This window comes from Cheilinus undulatus, linkage group 22 (genome assembly GCF_018320785.1).
Source record: "Cheilinus undulatus linkage group 22, ASM1832078v1, whole genome shotgun sequence".
Classification (NCBI taxonomy): domain Eukaryota; kingdom Metazoa; phylum Chordata; class Actinopteri; order Labriformes; family Labridae; genus Cheilinus; species Cheilinus undulatus.
In genome coordinates, this window is record NC_054886.1 from 22,533,604 (window position 1) to 22,558,938 (window position 25,335).

A 25,335-nucleotide genomic window follows, 5' to 3' on the forward strand; every position below is an offset into this window, starting at 1 on the left:
GCTCTCTAGTGTCTCTGATGTATTCCACAGATAACTTCAGAAGAGAAAAATCTCAACAATATTAGAATCATTGTATTGAATTTTTTTGCACAGAATCGTACACCTCAGAGAATACATCATATTAACAATTGAGATCCACTATTCTCCACTCAGCAATCAAAGCTGTTATGTCTGCATAAAATATCTCACAATCTAAAACTGAATTTTATTCTGCAGAAATTCATATCCCTCTCAGAAGAAGCTTCACTAACCTCAGTGATCCTGAAACTTTTCATCTTGGGCCATCATCAGGGCACATTTCTTATTAGTCCGATATAATAAATTGCTACAATCCCAAAACGGTGATAAGGTACTAATGTTATTAAAAACACAAGATAAAGTATATGAAAGTTATGACATCCGAGTCAGCCTTAGCTCTAAAGCTTCTTTAGTGTAAGCTTATCCTGATAGAAACAAAATGAGGAACCTGATAAAAAAGGATTCCTGCTTTACATCCTCATGTTTGCATTGTCATTAAGGACACCAATCTGCTGATGTTAGCTTTTTCTCTGCTGCATTGAATTAGAGGCACAACGAGCTACAGTGGCTGGATATTGTTTAGGGCTCGTCTTTCATCTTTAAGGCAGACAGATGCGCCAGCCACATGTTTCCTATTCTACAGTATGTGCCTGCTCCTTATATTCATACAAAGAGACCACTCTGCTAAATTCACGTATCTCCATGTCCAAAGATATACATTTCAGTTTAACCTTGCATTGCAGAAACAGACCATACAGAAGCGTTGTTTGACATTATTTGTCCAGGATTTAGACAGATGTTGAACCCACATCTGCTGTAGTCTTTCAGTGAGTTTTTAAAGCTTTTTTTGCCTGAATGTGTCATGACTTTTAGGATAAAGAAGCAGCTTACAATAGTAGCTTACAATATTTTATAGCTATTTGAATTAGGGATACATGATAATTATCGGTACTGATAAATTATCAGTTGCTATGGCATATATTTTATAGATCTTTATTATCCAGATAATGAAATATTAACCGATAAAATCCACCTATAATAAAGCAGTTTGTTTTCTTTCTCACAAGAATGCACAGTAGGTGGCGCTGCGGTGCTTGACCCACTGATAATCACCAGAGAAGAATGCTAATAGGCTAACAACACAGCGGTACTGGTGGAGTTATTCAGTATTTATGGGGAGGATCACACGACATTGATTGTAAAATCTGCCCCGCAAAGATCCCAAAGAGTGGAATAAAGTCCTTGAGTTTTAACAAAGCAGATCTTATAAGTCACTTAAAAGTCATCATCCTAATGACATTAAACGAAGTGGCAGTAGTTGCTAACTGCTAGCCTTAGCCGCGGGCATTAGGACTGAGCTGAAGACTAATGCCAGGCAGAGTGCTGATTCAGCAGGCTTTGAAACTGCAGAAAGTTCACCAGAGCCAAAAGGCAACGCTAATAATAACAAAATCAGTCTGACAGTCTCGACACATCCCTGCCTGCTCTGTTTGATGTGGTTTCATTCAGTCTGATCGACATTAGGAACAGAAGTTTAGCCCTAGACCACAGTGTACTTAACATTTTTAACCTATTTCATGACTTATGTCAGTGCATATTTGTAATCTTTATGTTAAACATCAGGCCTTGTTAATTCTGACTTAAGCAGCCAAAAAAAAAAAAACAGACCTCCAAACATCTCCATTTGTTAAGCATGACAGCCTGTTATCATTTTGTTTTTATGTCTGATTTGCCATCAGTCAGATGAATTCTTGTTTAGTTGATTGAAATGTCAGATTTGACCACTTGTCAAGATACTTAAATACATTTGAAGGGAAAAGGGGGGAAAACGTGAGTCAGCTGTTTGTGTATGTTGTACTTTGTTTGGTACACAAATGTTAAAAAAAAGAAAAACTAAAAAAAAAAATGTTGTAAAGTCAGAATAGTTCTTTGTTTTTTTATGTAAACACGAGTGATGTCAGTTAGAATTACTTGTAAATATCTTTGCTCATAGCAACCCCTTTTAACCCCCAGATGTGCATAAATACATCAAATAAACGTATTTTTTTAAATCAACAACTGAAAAAAAAACAACGTTTGGTTCTTATCAGTTATCGGTCATTAGGAGTAGGAAATTATTGGTTATTGGTTCAAAAAATACTTATTGTGCATCTCTTATGTGAATGGATGGCACAGTGGTAAACCACACAACACTTTGGTAGTGTTTCTCTATGCAGACATCGGCAGCACTTTATTATTCTGACCCTGAATAACCTAGTAGTTTTATAGTATTAGGTTGTAAAAATCTAGAAATTTCTCAAGAATAAGGTGGAAGGAGCCTCATAGTAAGTTTGCATTTTACCAAGTAATAGCTCAATAATGATATATTAAGCATCAAGTAATTCCTTGCAATTCTGTGGCAATTCTCTGGGTATTTTACCCCAACCCTCTTACCCTGAGCTTAGCCCCTAACTCTCTTAATAAGGTGGTATTTTGTCCTAACTCTACTCCCTTATTCTAATGCTTACCCTATTGCTCTTAATGTTTGGGCAGTTATCTTGTAATAAGGTGGTATTTTACCCTTACCCTAACCCTGATAAATATCATGGCAGTTCTCTGGTAATTACATAATATTTCACCAAATAATTTCTTAGAAATAAGTTTAGAATTTTATACTTAAGCTGTTTGATTTCTTTATTCATAATAAAAGTGAGTACTTACAGAATAGTTTCAAGTAAAATTTAAGGTTATGAGGCTAGGTAAAAACAGAATAAGTGGTAAGTAATAATAATCAATCATAATTTCAAGTTATCATAAACACAAACTTTTTACAAGATAAATTATTCTTGAGAAAATACTAGATTATTACTGTAAATTTACTATGTAATTAGGGCATACTTAAATAAAGTGTTACCCACAAAGAGAACCTATATCAGCCAACTGTGCAGACCAATGGGCAGCAAAGAGCTGGTACTTCACCATGGCTGTCCAGTGTGAACTCGCCTCTGCCAGTGTTTTGTTCAGTTAATCCTCCAGAGGGCTCTAGAGTCCTAGAGCCACCCTCCTCCATGCTAGCTCTGAGAAAAACTATCGCATTACTTTACTGTAGCCATTGATTTTCTTTTGATACAGCCCAAGTTTTTGAAAGGAGCAAGTTTTTCTCTGAAAAGGACTTTTTCAGATGCTTTTACTGCCTGAAGTAGTGATTACAGAAGTCTTTATATAAGGGGAAGTAGAAGCCTGGTGTTTGAACTTATCGTTGCTACTTTGTTAATTGCTACCAATAATAACCTTGACCATGATGAGGTATTATCTTTGTCGCTGCAGGATCTTACTGTTATGAAGTTGTAAACATTAATGTAGAAAACTGTGCCAACTTCTGCTTGCGTGTAGCAAACATTTCATACGACCAAAACCAATGACGAGTGTGATTACAATCATGATAAGCATCCTTCCTATTATCATAAATAGGCCTCCACTCTCTTCCCTTCACACACAAACTCATAAATTAGATGCTCCCTCAGTGTCAGGACACACATGCAGCTACATCCCTCATTCTTATTCCTCTGCTTACTTCTCAATCACTCACTGTACGCTCCGCTGCACAATTATAATCACCTTAAAATTATTTTATGACGTGCTCACAAAACCAAACAAAACTCCTCAGTGCATGCACACACACAAATGCAGATGCTTGGCTGTACACTGTGACACAAACCAGACTGCAAAAGCAGGAGTCTGTGATTCACTGCAGTGCTTATAGATGCATATTCTTCAGAGTTTTTTCACAACATCAATGCATATAAAGGCTGAGTCAGGTAATCACTACTTCATACACAATTTACTCAAACACATACTTACAATTATTCTAACAATTATTAGGCTTATTACAAAGCGCCCAGGCATGTCAGCTATGCAGCTCAGCAATATTTCCCTTTGAATGGATATTTTATGGACACACAAACGGCCCCTTTGTGTGGCCGGAGGAGAACCTGGCTGCTTTTCTTGTAGCGTTGAGGAAGAAAGAAAGAGACAGGAGGAAGAGATAGAGGGGGAATGGGATAACAGATTCAATAAGCCATGAGCAAAATAAATAAATAATAAATGAGGTTAAAAAAACGTGTGAAAGAGCAGGGATAGGGGTCAAGAGAGGATAAGCAGAGGGAGAAAGTGATGAAGGTACTATAAAAACAAAGAGGTGGAGGAGGAAAGGAGAGCATACAGAGAAGAGGAGGGAGAGCAGCTATTTTTCAAGCCACTATGTAACTAGATCTAGCATGTTAAAAGTGTATAATGATAAGGATTTGACCTTTTCTTTAATGTCTTTTTATATTTTACAGTGCCAAGAAACACAAACGAGCCATAGAAGTAGTGTGTGTGTGTGTGTGTGTGGGTGTGGGTGTGGGTGTGTGTGTGTGTGCGTGTGTGTGGGGGGGGGGTTTACTGCTGATGTTGTACCAACTCCTCCAACTCCCACATTCAAACAAAGCCAAGAGGAGCACGAGCACGCGTGTGAGAGAGAGAGAGAGAGAGAGAGAGAGAGAGAGAGAGAGAGAGAGAGAGAGAAAGGAGATGCTTGCCGCTATATTCACCATTTCGACATGAGGAAGCCAAAGAGAGAATAAAAAGGTAAAGAAAGAGAGAAAGGAAATAGAAACCGTCAGACAAGCAGAAAAGAAAAAAGGCTCTATGACAAATTGAAGGCATTACAGTGCATGGAGTAAAATAGTTTCACTGTGAAATGTATTAATGCAGAATGAAACCTATCTAACCAGCGCAGGCCTGGAACTTTGGTCCAGCAGGCTGCTGCGCTTTATTCTTTCAGCAGCTCAGGGTTGCTCCGGTCTTCTTTTTATTCACCTCATGTCTCTTCCTTCTCTCCGTTTGCTCTCCTCGTTTGTCAGACCTTCTGTCAATTAATGCGAGGCATTGTTTCTTTCCGTCTTTCTCGCTCTGGCTCCCTCTCTGTCACTCTCCCAGCTTGATGAAGATGGAGAGTGGTCGTTTAAGACTAATTAGCTAACCTAAGCGGACAAATAAGCAGGTGCAGCACACACATTTAGCCTCAGGCACAGCTGTACTAATTTGTATAAGTATATCCACACTAAACATGTAAGAGAATAGGGGTTACACACATGTATGCACACATCTAAAGCAATAAAGCCCAACACGATGCTAATACTGTTCCGCTGACACAAATCAAAATGTATTTCCAGACATGCACAGCATCTGCAAAAGTCTCAAAAAAGCAATAAAAGCAAAACAATGCTTCTGCTCTTGTTCTCTCTTTTAAAGACGCTCACAATGTGATTGCTTCCAGAAACAGAATACTTCATCGCAGCCTCTTCATCTAGTTATCCAGTTGCTGTATTTACAGCTAAATGCAATGAAGCCATCTCTCTGAGGTACCCAGTCTCCTGCAAAGGCACGTACTATGTAATGCTATCTCACGACGCCTGCATCTGTTCGCCATGTGGCTGTGTACGTCTTCATGTGTGCACATGAACAGCAGGGGCAGCGTGAGGCAGAGGAGATGTGAGAGTCAAACCAGCAGCAGGGACAATAACTGCAGAACATTTTAAGACCCCTGCAGTCCTCAGTTATTCACATCTGCATGGTGTGTCATTGCAAACACATCTGTCATAATAACTGGCAGATAAGCTCCATTTGACATGGACACCCCAAAAACTAAATGGATAACTCAGTGGCTAAGTCCTGGATTGTTAATGTCCATGAATGGAGGAAACAGAGAAACAGAACAGGTTTGGTGCTGATGATGTTCAATAGACGCCTGAGCTGAGGGCATATGTTTAGTTCCACTGGTGTCTGTATACAGTCCTTGACATGCTGGTTGTATGATTGAGTGGCAATCCTGATGCGTTTGTTGCATGTCTACCCCTGCTCTCACTCACACATATTTCTTGTCTCTTTTCAGTCATCCTGTCAAGAAAGGCAAAAAGGCTGAAAAACAATCTTTAGAAAAAGCTGATGCTACTATTATGAACACTCTTGCCTCAGAATCAACATAACTTAATTCCCTTTAGGGTTGTGATGATAGTTTACTTCCTGCAAATCCAGAGGTTGCATAGAGCGTGAGCTGTCTGGATTGCCCTCTAGAGCAGTGGTTCCAAACCTGGGGTCCGGGCAACCCTAAGGGGGCACCAAAGATCTCAGGGGGCTGCAGGGCCCTGTCTGCTAAGAGGCTATGTTATCCATGAATTTTCAAATTTACTGATTTACAAAAAAAAAGAAAAAATAGTAAAGGACATTAATATTTCCTGATTAATACGTCAAATTGTAGTTATTTACTTGCATTCCTGAACAGAAAAATTAGTTTTAGTGGTTGAATGATATGCTTGAAGCCCAGTGAGCTGGCTCAAATTTGTGTGAATTCAGTTTGAAATCCCTCATTCCTGTTCAAAATGGTAAAACGTGGAGAGCTCACTATATACATACAGACATACATCTTTTTTAAATCATGATTAGAAACACAAAATGGCATACAAGACTGCTCTAAAAGATACAAAAAAAAAAAAATCATTTTGGGAAAAAAAGTCCAAATTTGAAAAGACGAATTCTTAAAGGTGATAGAGTTGTCTATTTACAAGACAACATTTACATTTCCAAGTTGAAAGAGTCATAAATATCAACATTATAAACCCCAAAACTTCAAGTTTTTGAAAGTCATAAATTTGCGACATTTGCATAAGCAGAAATTCAAATTGAAACAAAGGTTGGAAAAACCCAAGTTTACAGAAATGTCTCTTCTAGTCCAGATGATCACAATGATGTGATAATACCACCAGTATTTTCTAATTGCTCACTCCCAGTATGAAGCATTATTTGGTTAGGCTTTTAACAGCAGGAAAACCCTGTCATACGATCTGATTTTTTCCCATGCTATCAGCTGTTTACGACTTTATAATCTTAGAAATCCAAGTTTTAGTCCACATAAATAAACAGCTTCCAAAGTAGAAAATTTACAACTTCTTAACTCAAAAGTTACCAGATCCTCTTTTTAGAAGTGGCTCTCATACGCCGTCATAATAATGGACAGTTTATACATGACAAAAGTCATTGCTTAGCTCAGGGTCCAAAATATGCTTTTTGACTCACCAACTAAAATGGCAGATAAATGGAATAAAAAAAAAACCAAAGTCCAAGCATATCATTTAACAGCCAAAACAATATTTTGTGTTTTGTGCCACATACACGTCTTTTTCAGGGCATTTCATGGAGATGAGGAGGTATTACGTGCCTTTGGATCACAATTTGGATTTTGAGGCTATAGTGCTCATTACAAATATCTGTCCACAAACAATTAAAAAATAAGTATTTTCTTCTTATTGATGCTTTCAAGAAGAAAACATTGTCAAGGTGTTGCTTAAGTGGACACAATAATATTACCATTTCTCTAATCAAACACACTTTCTTTTCCTCTGAACATCTAACACGGATTGTCAGAATACAGCGAGATTAAGAAGAGTCCCGTGCAGGGCTCTAGTAACTGTAACTGAGAGAAGACCATTCTGTTTTATTGTACAAACATGTGTGACATCAAAACATATAGAATACTGCAGTTAGAGATATCAAATTCATCCCAGCCACCCTTGAAAATTGTGTCTTCATGAAAGCATGTCCCACTCTGATAAAGTCTGGAGGTGGGACCATCAAATTGAAATTGAATGCAGGAAAACCCCTGAATATGATGGATATAGCGTTGTTCTTTAAACAATAATACCAACTAGACAATCAATAAAACAGGGTAAAAGAAATCATTACTGAAAGTCTATGCAAACCCCCCTGAGCTTTAATGGTACACATGTGACATTTAAGCATAAGCCCGTCTGAACAGGTTCATTATTACCAAATTCCAATAGGACTGCTTCTTATAACCATGGTGCACATGCAGATCACAGCTTGCTCTGTTATTAGTCTGTCAATATAATAACTATTATCAATTGGATTTTTTCTTTCAAGACGAATCGACCAGTCACTGACATCCAGCGTCTCTATGATGGATTTGATGCAGTGTGTTTAATAACCATAGAGATTTTGTTGTCGATACTACACTGATTTTAAAAGAGCAATGTTATCTATCACTACTGAGCTTGAGGAGAGGTCGTATAGGTTTATTTCCTGGAGGTTACAAGCTGCAACAGAAGCATTTCTTTTCCTGCCAAGAATGAACACAAAGTGGAAAGAAAACACAGATTCAGCATAAAATAATAGGTGTAAAAACTCTTGAAAAGCCAACATCCTGGCTTCATTCTGATGTTAAACATAAGACGAAGGCTACCTGCAATCAAATGTCAGTATGTGCTATCCTATGGAAGAGAGCAGAGGAATTATGCACTAGTTTAAGCTTTATAGGTGCCAACTAATCCACACTTTCTGGTTTGCTGGAAGGTTTTAATGCTGATCGAAACCATAATCAAATCAAACTGTTGGAATGGGCAGTTGAGAGGCTTTGTTAAAGCATTAAAACGGTCTGTTATCAGAACAAGTGGAGTCCTACAGTGCTGCTGAGGCTTAATGCAGCTAAATTGACTCAGTTTGGTCTTTATAAATTGTGGGAAACTTTAAGAATTTATTGCCTGACTGTTGGACCAGAGGAGTTCTTTCTGCCGTTTTGACAGTAAAAAGCTTTTTTGAGAGACAATAATACACACCGTCTATAACCGCTGATGTGTGCATCAAGGTCATACATGTCCTGAAATTAAACCAGCCCTGCTACACTAAAGGAGGCTCTTAAAAGAAATATCTGCACGGTTACCAACACATGCCAGTCGACCAAGGTTACACTCTCTAAAAGTGTATTTGGCAGTTCATTGATGGATGCTGGGATTTGAAAAGGGAAGTAAGTGAACTTTTTAGTTGAGTTCCTTTTGTCAGACATGTTTTGAAGAAGTTTTCCTTAAAAGCTTCTGTTGAAATATTTCAATATGCAGCCTAGCAACCAAACTGAATCAGAGCATTGAAACATTCAGGACGTTTTTCTCTCCTCTTTTGAGTATGTGCAAAAAAAGAAAATGGAAGATATAGAAAATATTCAGATGCATAATAATGGTAAATGGGCTGCACTTGAAAAGAATTTTCTGGTATTATAGCTAAATGTGCTTTTGCAATTTATGCCACATTCACCCTTTTTCATTATACTTGGATTGGCAGGATTTGCATTTAACATTTTGAGTGAAGGAGCTGGGGATCTAGCAGGAGACCGTCAAATTTGTCCACCCACTCCACCAGCGAGCCAGTTTCCCCTCTACACTTGGGAAAAGTGTCAGTTCAGTTGTTTCTTTTTTCATAGCTGCTCTATGTGTAACCAGAATATCCTTCAACTTATCAGGTAATGAGTCTCAACGGATGTTGGAAATGTTGCTTTTCAATTTCTTGTTTGATAGTGGACCTTCTGATCAATCTTTGCTTAAAATTTGACTTTCAGAGTAAAGCCTTCACCTAATGCAACTACCAATCTATGCATTCAGGAATAAAAGTCAGTGTATAAGGTATGAAATAAACCCAGTTTAGAGTCGGTGTTGACAGTTGGGTAACCATCTGTACGTAGGCAAGTAACTTAAAGAAATATTTGGAGCCTTTAGTCTACTGTCAGTGATTCCCAGAGAGTCTATGAATCATTCAAAATGACACAAAGGACAACAAGGAAAAAGATGACAAAGCATGAGCATACAAATTAGAATGATTGATGGCAGTATGTTTTTGATCTGAGAGAAAAGAAATAAAGTATCATTAACCCTAGAGTCACAGTGAAGGCAAAGGAAAAAAAAAATTAAACAGTTATCATGCAGTTTACATGCCTACATATTAGCACTGTGTGGTATGCTGGTAATACCCTCATCCGGGGTTTAATTTAGCCACAGTATTGTTTCAACTACCGCCTTGAAGACGGTGCTGTATGATGAGTGCATGTTTATCATAGAGGCCTTAAGATTACTTGTCTGTATCCACCATCACTGCCAGTGCGTGAAGATGATTTCAACCCAAAAAATGAAGTCCTGCTGTTGATTTTGGGCCAATTTGGCAAATGAAAAAGACGTATATATACACTCACCAGTCACTTCATTAGGTACACCTCTTCAATTGCTTGTAAACACAAATAGCTTATCAGCCAATCACATGGCAGCAACTCAAGGCATGTAGACGTGGTCAAGACGACTTGCTGAAGCTCACACCGGGCATCAGAATGAGGAAGAAAGGGGCAAGTTTGTTGGTGCCAGATGGGCTGGTCTGAGTATATCAGAAGCTGCTGATCTACTGGGATTTTCAAACACAATCATCTCTAGGGTTTACAGAGAATGGTCCAAAAAAATAGAAAACATCCAGTGAACAGCAGCTGTGTGGATGAAAACGCCTTGTTGATGTTAGGCGTCAGAGGAAAATGGGCAGACCATCTCTGAACACACAACACTTTGAACCTTCAAGCAGATGAGCTACAGCAGCAGAAGACCACACTGAGTGCCGCTCCTGTCAGCTAAGAACAGAAATTAGACAGTATAATTTACACAGGCTCACCAAAATCAACAATTGAATCATGGAAAAACGTTGCCTGATGATGAGCCTTGATTTCAGCTGTGACATTCAGATGGCAGGGTCAGAATTTGGTGTTAACAAGATGAAAGCATGGATCCATCCTGCCTTGTATCAACAATTCAGGCTGAGTTAGGGTTATTTTCTTGGCACACTTTGGGCCCTTTAGTACCCATCGAACATTGTTAAAACGCCACAGCCTGAGTTGTGTTGCTGATCATGTCCATCCCTTTATATTCACAGTGTACCCATTTTCTGATAGCTACTTTCTCACTGTACTCCAATAGAACACCTCTGGGACGTGGTGGAATGGGAGATTTGCATCATGGATGTGCAGCCGACGAATCTGCAAGAACTGCGTGATGCTTTCATGTCAATATGGACCAAAATTGTTGTAACTATGCCACAAAGAGTAAAGGCAATTCTCAAGGCAGAAGGGGATATCCTGTATCCCTACTTGTTAGAAAGGGGATGCTTCATAGAGGGATGCAGATTTCAGAGAGAGGATGATGTAAAGTAAACATACAATGTTGACTTTTAAAGCAGTACTGACACCTCTTACAAGCCTGGCTAAAAATCTGGAAAATGTAATTTGTGGTCAGCATTGTAATTTTCTGCCTGTCAAAATTTAAAAGTTTGGACTAACTAAACATTCAAAGTTTGAAACTCTTTGCCTGCTGACATTTGTCCCTCACATTTGCACACAGATGGTCCCACATTAAAGGCCAAACACTTCCTCCTTGAGCCATGTCATCCAAATAGGCACATAATCCCTCGCTGTCGCTTTAGCTGCACACACAATCACAGTGTGTGAGCCTGGGGGTATAATTACATCAATTTAGGATCTAAAGGACTCCTGTCCACCAGTCTTACTAAATGTGCAATGTCCCTTGTTGCCAACATTCCCGCACACACTGATTGCAAGCCGCCTCTGAGAAACACACACTTGACGCACAAAGGAAAGATCGTTTACAGCTAAATTATGGACAAATTGAACCTTGAGAGAGGAGAAGTTCAAAGGCAGAGCTGCAGTTGAATGCAGAGGCGGTCTCCCTGTCTCGCACAAAACACTAACGCTTCAGCGTTCCAGACAGACGAGCGGCTCATACACAAGCAGCTCACTCTTCCACACGGGCTATGCCTCCCAGACAAAATATATATCTCTGATGTTTCACACATTTTGTGTGTTGCATAAACACTCAGAAGCATCAGACAGAAAAGACTCTTTTGTGCAGGAATTCAGTAATGCAGGAAGACAGATGAATAGACATTTGTATAATGTTCCTTTGCTGTGTTGTTTCCTTCTACAGATGTGCATGTCTTCGACGATGCCTTAAGATATAAGCGTTTGTGAATACGGGGGTGTTTTTTAGCGTGCATCTGTGAATGAGAGTGTGTGTGTACGTGGGCACATTCATTCTGATTATAGATTGTGCTTTTCCGCCTCCTCAGTGACACTTGTGCTCACACCCATTACCTCAGCTGAGACAGTGGAGCAAAACAAGCAGAGAAAAGTTGGAAGATGCTTCTCAGTCAAAAAGCTAGGAGCACAGCTGAGAAGAGAAGGATATGACAACAGAGAAACATCATGATAGGGTAGAGGAGGAGCAGATGAAGAGAAACCGTGTCATTGAAAGGGGAGGCGAGGATGAATGAGAGGGAGGGAGAGAAGAGCAGAAGAGGTTCAAGAAAATTTTTAAAGGGAAAATAGATGAAGTTGTTTTTGTTTCAGCTAAACTTTGGATGCAAAAAAGCTGCTGTCTTAAAAATAAAGGTATCTGAAATTAATTAGAGTAGTCAAACATCCCTTTCAAGTAGATTAGAAAACATTAGTAGCTGTGAGTGAGATGCTATGTTGCATTTTGTGTTTCAAACAGTTCTAAAAGCATAATGTATCACATGTCAAGATTTATTTTTGGGCTTTTTATGCCTTTAACGGTAGAGGAGAACAGTGGATAGAGTCGCAAGCAGGGGTGAGAGACTGAGAAGAAGCCACTTTAAAGGGATATTTCCCAAGTTAGGCTGGACCACTGTTGAATTAGGTCAGTCACTTTAAAAAGGGGGTGAATATTTATGGAATCACTGATTAAAACTTGCATATCTTTTTGATTGCCTGTGATGCTGCCTTTGCAAATCTAAGTTCTTCTGTCACATTTTTTTTGTCTTCTGCCTGTTGGATACATGAAAGGGTGGAGCAAAACGACAGGCAGAGGTACAGAGGGGCAAAACTGAGTGTTTAGAGAGGGCAGATGGAGGAATGAAGAATGAGTTCATAACACAACAAAATAGAGAGAGTGGATAAGACAGACTGGATGAGGCAAAGGTGAGGTGAAGGACAGAGAGACACAGAGAGAGAGATAAATGTACAGACAGATGTCAAGGAGGGGTAAAGGGGAGAAGATAGGATGAATGTGAATGAGAGGAGAGAGTGACAAAGATGAGATGGAGGAGAAGGAGGGCTGGACAGAGGGAGAGAAGAAGTGACGAGAGTGACAGAGTGAGAGGCAGACACACACAGGGAGAAACTGACAGGGCTGAAAGGACAATGGAGGGAAAGAGGGAGGCAGAACAGAAGGCGATGGTGCGAAGAGGAGAGAGAGAAAGAAAGAGGGGGATGAGGAATGGAAACAAGCTGAAGAGACAGATGAAGGGAAGAGCCTGAGGGACGAATGAAGGATCAGATAGATGGGTGTGGAAGGAGTGGTGGATGGATTAAGGAGCAGGAAAAGAGAGGCTACTTCAATGTGATACCTGAGAGTGTCTGTTACCTTGACCCTCACTACAGATGGCATCCCATTAGTAACACTTAGATCAAACTGCATAGCGAGCAGACACAGACTCACAAATATCAAAGTGAGGGGTTGCTTTCCAGAGAGCAGCTAATAGAGGGTCAAACAAGGCTAAGAGCCAATTTACAGGTGTGCATGAGGTCTGTATTTGGACATTTATCCGATTTAATATGATCCCAGTGTTTTGCATTTTACATCTCTTAATCCTCCCTGCACAGCGATCACATTATATCGCAGTAGGACAAAGCTTATATTCTATACTGGATCTGGTCAGATTGATATGCACCTACAACATTGTCATTTAACCTTTTAAAAAAAACCTACTAGACTACATTTATTTTCTCAACAGCCAGGAGATGTAGTGATACACGGGTCAAAACAACTTAATAGAAAACAGGAACTGGGTCAATAAGTAAGTGATTGGGTGAAGCAGGGCCATTGATTTAATCGTAGATCCTCCCAGTGTTGAGTGCTGGAGACAAAGAGGCAGCATTTCTGCTCCAGTTGCAGGATCAGCACCTTGGACAGCAACTCTGGCCCAGGACAACATACAGCATTGCTGTGATGTCTTAACTTGGTGATCTGTGGGAAGATTTGGGTGCAAGAGGTGGTTGAAAAACCTATTTGTCACTGTGCAGAGCATCTTCAGTGCATGCGGGGATTAATCCCTGACTCGGTATAATGTACGCATCACTGATATTCTGGGTGTGCCAACATTGCCACTTAAAAGAATGAAATATTACCATACATTACTCAAGCTATACCATGTTGTAGGCAAGCTTGAGCAAATGTATGGTTATATTTTACAAAGCAGCATGAAACATTACCATGCAGTATATTATACTGTTCAGGCTTGACTACACCAAAGTACTTACACAGTATAATAATGCCAACATGTACTGTTAACAGCTTACAGGACAAGACATCTTGGCTTGGCATTGAAATCTTATTTCTTTGGGTCTCAGTAAGTTCTCGGTAAGTCGTGTTTTAAGCCATTGTTTCTGATAAAAATCAAGTGGTGGGCTCTGTTTCATCTTAGTAAACTTTGGGAGTATTGCATTGTTTAGAATGCGGTCTCCTGAAATGTAGGGGTGACAGTCAGGTCAGTGGCCAAATTGGAAAACTGCAAAATTCACAAATTTTAGTACAGTCAGGAACAATCTGGTCATACATTTAACCATTTAATTGCAAAACAGATTTACAGTTTTACTTAAAGAAGGCACTGCTCAAAAGATGCTCCCTGGGTTAGTCAAGCAGCATGCTTTAACTTTCCAGGAACCACATGACTAGAAACCCCCATATGGATAGATACATTTCTGATAGTAAATATTGTCAATAAAATTTATTCAAAAGCAATTAATCAATAGCTGAATGAATCTGAATATGAGGGTGCGACAAGCTTCATGCTGTAAAGGAGGAGGCTGGGGTGGAGGAGGTTAAGCTCTGCCAACAGCAGCAGCATGGTGCATCAGCATTAATGCAAAGCAGGGATTAGTGAGAAGTATGTCATATTTAAATGCATCGCTGTGTTGAGAGAACGAGTCGTGATTGGCTGTGGGAGCTTTGGGGTGATAATTAGGAGCAGCTGGACATATGACTACCATGTCCCGGATGAACTACTGCTGGGCTTCATTTAAAAAACATCGTCCATATTTACAAAGAAATAGTTATAGAAAGACTATAAAGAATAATCCTGAATCTAATTTTTAGGTGCATCAGTTGCCACTTTAGGTGTCACCAGAAAATAGACCAGTTCTGCTACTATACTATAGCTACATCCAAGCTAATTACTACACCAGTGAATGCACTGTATATACAAGCCTACAGTGCCACTAAACCTGGCCAGCAATCTCATGCTGAAGCAGGTTGGGAGAAAACATCTCATCTGTCAGGAAAAGCTTGCATTGCTGTTCTTTCTCTTTATTTAATAAAAACATGTGGTCCAGTTCTGACAAAACTGATAATATACTAAATCTACATCTGAGCTAAATGCTACACCAACAGCAGCCATTACTATCGGCATCCAGCATGACTTAACCCCACCCATAGCTCATTCTTACTCTCCTTCTCCTCATATGACACTCATTGATCAGGTCTGTTTTTAGATCAATTCATACTGGAGCTTTGCAAGTTGTATTTGCCTGATGATAGACAGAATCTGGCCAATCTGTCTGCTTTGCAAGGTTGAAAAAGCAGGCTACTAGGTTTTTCGAGGTGGTTGGCGAGGTCATTTTGTGTTGACACAATGTTGATAAGCATAAATGACTGAATACTTCATGTCCAATCCAACTTCCTGTTTGGATCAATCAGCTCTGTTAAGATCAATGCATGCTGGAAGCAGCTCCATCGCAAAATTCACCTGAAGGATATCTCAAGTGGAGTGGAGCTTCTGCTTATTTTCTGATGTGGAGGGAAATCAGCTTTGAACTCTGGGAGTGTGAGATGTAAAATCTCTGTGTTGAGGCAATATATACTTTGTGATTTATTTAATAAGATATTTGATAGCACAAGTGAATTAGCTTTCTTTCTGGCCAACTATGTAGCTACCTAGCTAGCTTCAGAAGAAAACATTTGAAAGCCTCTATACACTAGACCTAGGGGAATAATAGCCATCTTGGATTTTACCTTTCATTGCTCTCAGAGACCAAATCTCAAGATTAATGCTTTTCTTATGAAGTGCACAGTTTTATATGCTTCACTGTAAGATGAGGGGAATGTAGTTTATTTAAACCAGCATTTATGCTCTGACAGTCCCTGTAGTCTCCCTCATTTACAACATAGAAACACACAAAGAAGCACAGTAAATAAACCAATAAGGACACTACTGAGAGAAAACAATTGCAGTCAGAGGGACTGGTTTCATATCGTCATCTTAAATAAAAGAAACAATCTTGAGAGTGCCTGGTAAATAATTTCACATGTTTGGAGCACAAAAGCTTAAGGCGGATTTTCTAAGTTTGGAGGAAACCTGCAGCACATTCTCTAATGGATGGGTAAAATCCACTTACTCAGACACTAATGCTTGGCTTCCTGACATTGCATCCACAGGAACAACTTCATAAACCCTTTTATGATTTTTGGTCTATGTTCTACACAAGCATGAGGAGAAATAAAAATTAACGCAGAGAATCAAGATAGAGATGAATAAGCCGAGGCTCAACTGCAGCCTGAATAAGTCAGTAAATTGAATAGGGGATACAGGGAATGATTGATGAAAAAAATTAGGCAGCAGAGTTGAAAGTGATGAAAGATGCTGTGGTAGTTTCACAGCTCAGTATGAAAAATACCTGGCTGACAAGTCTATTAGTAACACAGTGGGTTTCAAACACACAACAACAGGATGAATGTGCTCACGCACCTCAGGGGGACGGAGAGTGCAGCAAAGTACAATAGAAGAGCGAAAAAGACTAATGGACATAATGTTCGGTTACGACTCTACCACTTTATAAAATTTAAATCCAAATATAACACTTGTTATTCAAAGTTAAGAATGAGTTGAAAAGCCTGCATTTCCCCTACAACAGAGATGGATGCACATTGAGTTTCTGTTGGAGCGACTTGTTTTCTCACAAACCTCCAGCTGTGGCCGCTCACAGCTAAACCTCAGCCTGAAATGAAAGCTGTGCAAATGAAAAGTGTTGCTCGTGACAGCTGAAACTTTCCACATGTGCTATTTCAAGCAGGGCTCTGCCTGGATTCAAGTAATTACAGCACTCCTGCCAATTCAAATGACCCCAATTCCCCCAAATGTCAAATACTCTCTGTGATATGAGGCTCTCTCTGCAGGACAAAGAAGATGTGACAAGCTGGTGTGGGACTGGAGCGGAGGGAATCTGAGCTACATGGGGTAACTTTCTATGATCTTGGGAGTCTCACTGAAGGGTCTGTAGCACCACAGGGTGACTGTGTACCTGTGAATGTGTTCATGTGCATGTGTAAGCAGGAGGAAAGGCTGTCTCACTATGAAGAAAAGTGCATGAGAAGGAATGAAGTTTTATGAAAGCAAACGGAGGGTTGGCAGAGGTAAAGACGACATGTATCAGGATAAATAAACATCTAGTGATCCTCAGTACGTTTTTTTTTTTTTTGATTCACAAACAATACAGCATGACTTAAGGTGAGTTATAACTTGTAAACAGTGTTATTATATTGCCTCTGTCTGTCAGTGTTTCTTAGATGTAAAAGCTTTGACATAAAATTTCTCAGCACTTTTCATAAGGAAACTAACAAAACAAAGAAGACCAGCTTGCTGATCTAAACACAGTTGTAGACAGTGTAGCAGGTAATAGGATACAGAGTAATGCATTATATTACCTACGGTGGCCGGTAAGGGCAAACGGTCTGCAAAAGCTAGATGCACTCTAAATGAAACAAAACGGCTTCAGTAAGAGAAATGCTTCAGCTTTAGAGATACAATCAAAAGCCCAAACGAACTTTAAAAGGAGAAACGCGATGCAACTGACAAAACGCTCTCCAAGAATCAAAAACAAATTCATGAATGACAAATGCATTTCTAATACAGAAACAATTCCATGCTCAAAACTATCCTAAACCAAAACACACTTCAAAACCAGAAACAGCAAAAAGCACCTGGCTTATGGGGGGGCGCTCTAGCAGGAAGAGCGAGAGGGAGAGACAGACAGATGGAAGAGAGATCGAGCCGAGACAGATCTATGATTTATCATTACGTGGTAATAATACTTATTACCAGTTAAGTGGTTACATCAGGGTGTAAACTGACGGGGGATAGGGGAGATTCCCCCCCTTCTGGTTCTGACTTACCCCCTCTGATGACACATTGTCATCTCCGGGGGTATAAGTTTTATCTGACTTTTTCTCCCATCTGCATAGATTGCTCTCTGTCCATCATAGATCATCAGCTACTCAGCTGACGGTTTACACAGGAAAAAAATGCCCTGACATATGGGAATATACTCGTGGCTCTAGGAGTATTTACGTCAGGGATTCATTCACGTCAGGAGTAGCTAATTAAGCCAAGGTTGGCCGTTGTGTCATCACAATACGCACCACAGCCCAGTTACAGGACTAAAGAAGCATCAGGTGAGAATTGGCTTGAGAGAGCTCAGTGTATGCCTGTTTATAGATTAAAGGCCAGGAAAATGTCCCCACTCTGGTTTTTCACCAATTCACACCCTGAGTCACATCGTTATAAGTTAGACCACGTCTGATTTAATAAACATTGCAGCAGCTCTGATCAGCTATGATCATAAACTAGCCTTCATGACAAAACCTGAAAGTTTGAGCTTATATTATATAAAAAGTATGCCCACATGTAAAAAAAAATGTAAATATACTGTATATATTAATATTGAAAACACTTAGTTACCATACCACTTCACGACTTTCCTGTCACTTATACTGTACCTACTGAGAGTCACGTGATTAGCATTTCTTTATGACACGAAAAAAATTGGCATTAGAGAAGAAAGAAGTTAGAGTTGAATGTTCCTGTCTGCTCTAGTTGTCATATTGTCTTAAAATCAAACTGAGCTACTCTAACAACGCAGAGCTTCGCTCTGTTCCCACTGACTCTCTCTCTCTGTTTATGCACTCAATAATTATTCACACTTGTCATAAAAAAAGAGAACATTTTTCTATACAGAAGTTAAATAATAGTCTTCTAATGGTTTATTTACTGGTCTTTGGGATAGCAGAAAATGAACATGATCATGTTTATGGATTGGGCGGTAAGAACTGTATGATTTACTACCGCCAATAATGACTCAACAAAAGAGCATCTCTATCATAGGTAAAATGTTTCAAACATCTCCAGCATTATATTTACAATAAGGAGGGGAATTCGTTTGAACTTCAGATGTAATTAGACTCAAAGTTTCACTCACCAGTGTGAGAACACAGGCCACTTGTGACAATCGGACCGCAGTATAAAAACATAAATCTTTAATTTTGGTCATGTGTCATGAAAGATTCAATCAGATAGTGAATGCTTAGAACAGAGGACCAGAGTGGGAGGCGTTCAGTTTGAGCAGAGGCAGGGATAAAACATATACCCCCGGAGATGAAAATGTATCATCAGAGGGGGTATCAGAGCCAGAAGGGGGTAATATTCCTGCCCTGATGTAACTATATACCAGTAACGAGTATTATTACCGCATAATGATAAATCATAAGTCTGTCCTTGGCTCGATTTCTCTTCCATCTGTCTGTCTCTCCCTCTTGCTCTTCCTGCTAGAGCACCCCCTGGAAGCCAGGTCCTTTTTGACGTTTCTGGTTTTGAAGCGCGTTTTGGATTAGGATTGTTTTGAGTGTGGAATCATTTCTGTATTAGAAGCACGTCTGTTGTTCATGAATTTGTTTTTAATTCTTGGGGAGTGTTTTGTCAATTACATTGCATTTCCCCTTTTGAAGTTCGTTTTGACTTTTGATTTCATCTCTAAAGTTGAAGCATTTGTCTTATTGAAGCTGTTTTGTTTTATTTAGAGCGCGCCTGGCTTTTGCAGACTGTTGGCCCTTACCAGCCACCGTAATTACCCAATTAACTTTTTTTATGAGTAAAATAACACATTAGTTTTGCAGTCCTAGAAATCCATTAGTTATCTTTAAAATAACTGTAATCCTTGACTGAAAAACTCTCATACTTTCCTCTCATTTGTGGCCACAGAAAAACGACCCTGATGATCTGCACCATTTCTGTTTCTCTCGGCACACAGCCAAAGATAATCAAAGTTATTTCAATAGATCTATCTAACAGGTAAATCCAAGGAAGAAACTGGAGCACGCAAATCACTTAATTCCGTTTAATCAGGTGCAGAGGACTAAAGTTTAGACGAGCACTGCATCTACATCAGTCGAGTTTGACTCTGAAACTTACTCTGAAACACTGACTCTCTTCCTCTTTTTAAATCCAGACTCAAAACTCACCTGCTCAAGAAAGCACACTCACTGTAATTGCACTTTTTCATTTTATACTGTTTGAAGCTTCTATCTGTTTTATTGTATTTGTTTTTATCTCTGTAAAGTGTCCTTGAGTGCTGAGAAAGGCGCTTATAATTTATTATTATTATTATTATCAAAGTAATGTCTTACAAACGTGCATGTGCATGAGAAGAAAAAATGTTCATCGCACCTGTATGAGCCTTAAAGAGGCAATTTGTGCTTTTATTTAAAGAGCCATTTTCATTTCTATGTTCTAACATAATCGTTAACAAGAAAACACTGGAACATATTCATGCATGAAGTGTTTTCATGTGTGGTGGAGCCATGCTGGAAATGAAGGTGCTTCAGAAACTTGAATCGAATCATGAAAAGGAAATTTGTGAAACACAACAAGAGAAAGTAAGAATGTCAAAAGATTTAATCCGACAAATATTTAGGAAATAACTCCTCCATTGTGTTCATCCCTCTGTACACTGAGGTACCATGCCAGCTTCAACCCAGCAAAAAGCAAGGTGAAGGCGGATTTTAACTTTGGCTAATTAGATAGATCCACAGTACAGTCCTCCTAGAAAACAATAAAATGTTAAAACTATAATTAAAGGAAAATATTAGGCTCCTCCAAATCATTATCATCCACATTACTCACATTTTGCTGACAGCATTAATCTGGATAATTAAAAGGCAAGACTTTGACAGATATATTCTTCAAAGCCCACACAGTTCTACTGGAAATAAAACAACTTAATGATTTATGAAAACTAAACAGACTGCATAGGGACTGCTGGTAGTTGGATTAAATCGCTGCTTCCTCTTCAGTGTTTACTGATGAGATTTTTTATGCACTGATCCAGAGCCGCTTTAGTTCAGTGTGATGTAATGCAAATAAAGCCAGTTGAACAAAGAGTTTCTTTGTGTAAAATAAGAAAAGAGATCAAAGAAGGCAAACAAGAGTGGAGACTGATCACGACAGCGAGAGAGTACAGCTAACAACCTTGTCAATCATGATTGGTTACCATGGGAACAGGTGGTATCACTTTGTTCCCATGCAAATCTCCCACCTGCCAACAACTTCCCGTGTTCACTGATTTGTTTGTCAGCTTGATTCATTAATTGAGCTTATTATGCAGAAAATTCAATATGAATTAGCGTAATTGGAGATTCCTGTGTACACACATCGGTGTGTAACAGAGATTTATGCATCTGGGTTTGACTGAAAGGCCTTTTACACCTGTACCTGTGTGTTGTTTGTGTTTGTCTCTAGTGCGTATTGCTATGAGACCCATCTGTGGTGTTGCAGTCGGGCAAATCTCACAGGTCATCAGTAGAGCGGAATGCTATTTATTTCTTTTATTATCTTCTCTCTCTCCTTCATCATCTCTCAGCCTCTCTCTGACCTCATCTTCCAGCTTCTCTCTTCACTGATTCCACCTGTTCTGGCTCCTCTCTTCTTCCTCTGCTCTGTCATTCTTTTCGCTTACACTGTCTATTTCTTCTCTTTTTTTAGTCCATTTTTCCCTGTGTCTCACGGACTCTGAAGTTGCCTTCAATGCGGCCTCAAACTTTCACTCTTTCTACACCAGCAGCTCTGCAGAAAGCCTCTCACCTCAGAGCTGCACACCTGTTTGAGGACAGCTGATAAACATGCACACACAGAATGGCAACTACAACAGGCATCCAGCTGCACACCTGCCTGACATGTAATCATCTGCTACTTACTCCGTGATTTCTTCGGTGACCGTGTGTTCAACCTGAAGTCGAGAGTTGACTTCGATGAAATAATGTTTGCCATGTTTGTCCACCAGGAACTCCACGGTGCCGGCGTTCTCATAGCCCACCTGCATCAGGAGGACAAGGAAATGTTACATCTGTGAAGTGCATAATCATCCAAGTTGTGTAAACACTAAAACAAGGAGCACTCACTCATGTTAATGAGGCGTGAACTGACAGAACAAAAAAACACCTGTTCCTTCTCCCTCTAATAATTCAACAGCATAAAAAGTGTTTTATTAAGGAGGATCTCATAATTTCCCAGAAACACAATAAAAACATCATTAATCAAAGGGATTTATAGAAAGCTCATCCAAAAACGCACTACCTTTAAGCTAGAACACTGAAATCTAGATCTTTACTTTAATTCAGATACAATAAATACACTGGAGTCAGTCTCAGCATTGATTCTGAGGTGTGAATATGTTCTCTAAATACCCAGAGAAAATATGGTACTGGGAAGACAATATTAGACAATGGACCTGCACCTGAAAGGAAGATTGGCACACAACTAATTTGCATACAAATGAGGTTGTAGGATACATATTTTATTAATCATCATAAGACAAAGATTATTTTGACTGCATGGCAGAACAATCTCAATTCAGAGGTCCACTTATAACATTTTAATCCACTTGTTTCAAGCATTACCCCAGCAAGGTCTTTTTATAATATGGTCAAAATCACCCATTTGTATTAAAGGTTGAATAACATGACAAGGTGGCTCTACTAAACATATGATTATGGGTGTAATGTCCGGCAATGACATAGTAAAAACACAATTCTCATAATAGCTACCTTAAAGTCCCTATAGAGTGATAAAAAAAAATTGTATTTTAGGTTTGTTGTATGGCACACCACTGTGTTATGAACCACCAGGCCAAATTTCAGAAATGAAAAACATCTCTAAGTTTATAAAATTAAGCTTCAAAAATCATGGAAAACTAGACAGTAACATCTGCACTATGATGGTGTGGGCATGTTGCTTAAATGAGCTGAAGCCACGCCCACTCACGAGAAATAGATATGCTCAGATTTAAAAAGAAATGCTTCTGATCAGAGCACAGCTGCCTGAATTTGAGGATTAAATTTACTGTTTTCTGGTACAAATCTCTCTGCGATGATACTTTTAATGACCTGTAGGCCACCATGGCTGATAGATTCGGGAAATTTACCTCACACTGCTGAAAAACAGCGTATAGGCAGGCTATTAACTTTCAATGAAGGCAGTGACTAACATCAGACTGTATTCAGATTACCTGTACAGTGATTTTTATATCACTGTAGCGTTATAGGGGCGGGGTATTTCACCATCAAGACCGGTGATGTCACAGGTTTATATTTGCCCTGCCCAAATTAAACCAAGCCAGGACAGAGGTGAAAAACGGTCTAAATCAAAAATTCAGTCACTTGTAGATCTCAGTGTTTTCACATTTACAGCAACCAACATATCCATTGTGTTGAGATATAAATTTTGGATTTCACTTTACTACCACTTTTAGACCACTTTTCACAAATGGCAGTCATTTTGAAAGGAATACATCTTTAAATTGGCAAATGCTGCTCCTTTTTTTAAAATCCAACATCAAGCAGGGTCACATAATTAGCTGTAAGTTAGATTTTCTTAGATGTCAAAGTTCTGGTACCCGTTTCTCTGTTGGAGTTGTACTAATAATCAGACAAAGTAAATGTGCATCTTTAACAGCAGTGTTATAACCACAATGTTCACTTTCTGAATAAATCAGGGATGTGATTCTTCTTAAATTGATACAGAATTTCAGATTTACTCATCAGACATACATGTTTTGGTCATGCTCTAAACTATCTAGTTATTGGCAGACCGTCTTCAAATCAGTTTAGGTTTTAACATCAACCCATCCCCACATATCGCTATTTTCAGTGTTTGTAGGCTGCCCTTGTTAGGAACTGTTACGCTTGTAACCTTTTGACTCTGACATCCACCTGATACTGCACTGGTTTAACAATATGTCCTAGATCAGAGCAGCTTTAACACATAGGTCGAAAAAAATGTTATATATACATTTATTATGCCTGTTTCTAAGACAGTCAGTGACAATGGGAGGAACAGAAAAATTCTCTTACAGGACAGACTTGTTATTTTTTAATAAGAGATTAAAAAAAAAACATGTATATATCAGTATCGGGTCAGCTACTGTGCGTTTTGGAAATAATGGCAATCAGATATCGGCAAAAATCCTGGTCAATACATCCCTAAATATAATCCAACCATCTAATTTCTTATCTTGGGCTGAATCACACTGGCAGCAATCCAAGCAAGTCATCCCAGAAACCGTCTCGTCTGCAACATTTTCCAGGTCCTCCTGGGGGACTGAGGCCATCTCAGGCCAGATGAGATGTATAATCCCTCAAGCAATAAATAATAAATCATGTGAAATCACATAGAAAAGGTGACCTTCCATGCTCAGACCTGCAAACCATTCATGAAACTACTTAAATGTGATTACATGCAGGTGAAACCAGATTTGTTTGCTAATGTTGTTCTATTGAAACTATCTTCTCTATGGTTTTGTTTAGATACTTGCTAAGGGGGATTAAAGGATCATGACTTTCACTGATCAGGCTAAGCAGAGTTCACTTGAGTCATACAAGGCACAAATGGAAAAAGATGTAATAAACTGAATAGAAAGGAGTGGAAATGTTCCTAAAAGCAAACAAGTCCTGAACCGTATTATCTCCCTGAGTCATCTGTGGACTGAATATCATGATTTTAACAACAGTAATGAGCCATGTGCCTCACTTCGGAACAGAAAGCTTCTAAAAGGGAACAAAGAAAACATCTTTGATAAGGACTTCATTTTTGTCTGCCCAAAGATGCTTCTATTCTTTGAACAGAAATGTTCCATATTTAATCAGCCCTGTGGTCTGTAAATGTTCCATTTAAAAGGCATTGTAGTGCTCTTTATTCCCTCTGAAGAAAAAAAATCAAAAGGCTACTTTAATTGCTTATAGTCCATTTACAAGACAATGAAAAAGCTAAATCCAATCTCTGGTCATCTCCTCAGACATGGTTTCTATCTCAAGTATATCACTTTTAGATTTAATTAGACGTGTTCATCATGTACTGATGACTGGGCATTTCCATTTAGGTCTTAATGTCCATTTTAACTTTTAATTATGTTTTTTTTAGAGGTTGATTTTCATTAGTTTTGCATGCTTTTACCATAATGTAGGGGAGGGATGGTAGCTCAAATTTTATACAGCATGCAGCTGCAGTTTATAGCTTTTTTGTTTAGACTAAGTAGAGACATTTCAACATATAATCATCGACTCTGAT

At 39.1% G+C, this 25,335-nt stretch overlaps 1 protein-coding gene across 5 annotated transcripts in view; it reads right to left on the reverse strand.

Moving 5' to 3' along the window:
* LOC121504157 (pyruvate carboxylase, mitochondrial-like) overlaps positions 1-25,335 on the reverse strand; it is a 465,432-nt gene that overhangs the window by 343,354 nt on the left and 96,743 nt on the right. For all 5 annotated transcript variants that reach the window (XM_041778797.1, XM_041778795.1, XM_041778796.1 and 2 more), the window contains exon 10: positions 21,969-22,087. In XM_041778797.1, the coding sequence (XP_041634731.1) occupies positions 21,969-22,087 (119 nt within the window). The remainder of the gene's footprint in view (positions 1-21,968; positions 22,088-25,335) is intronic.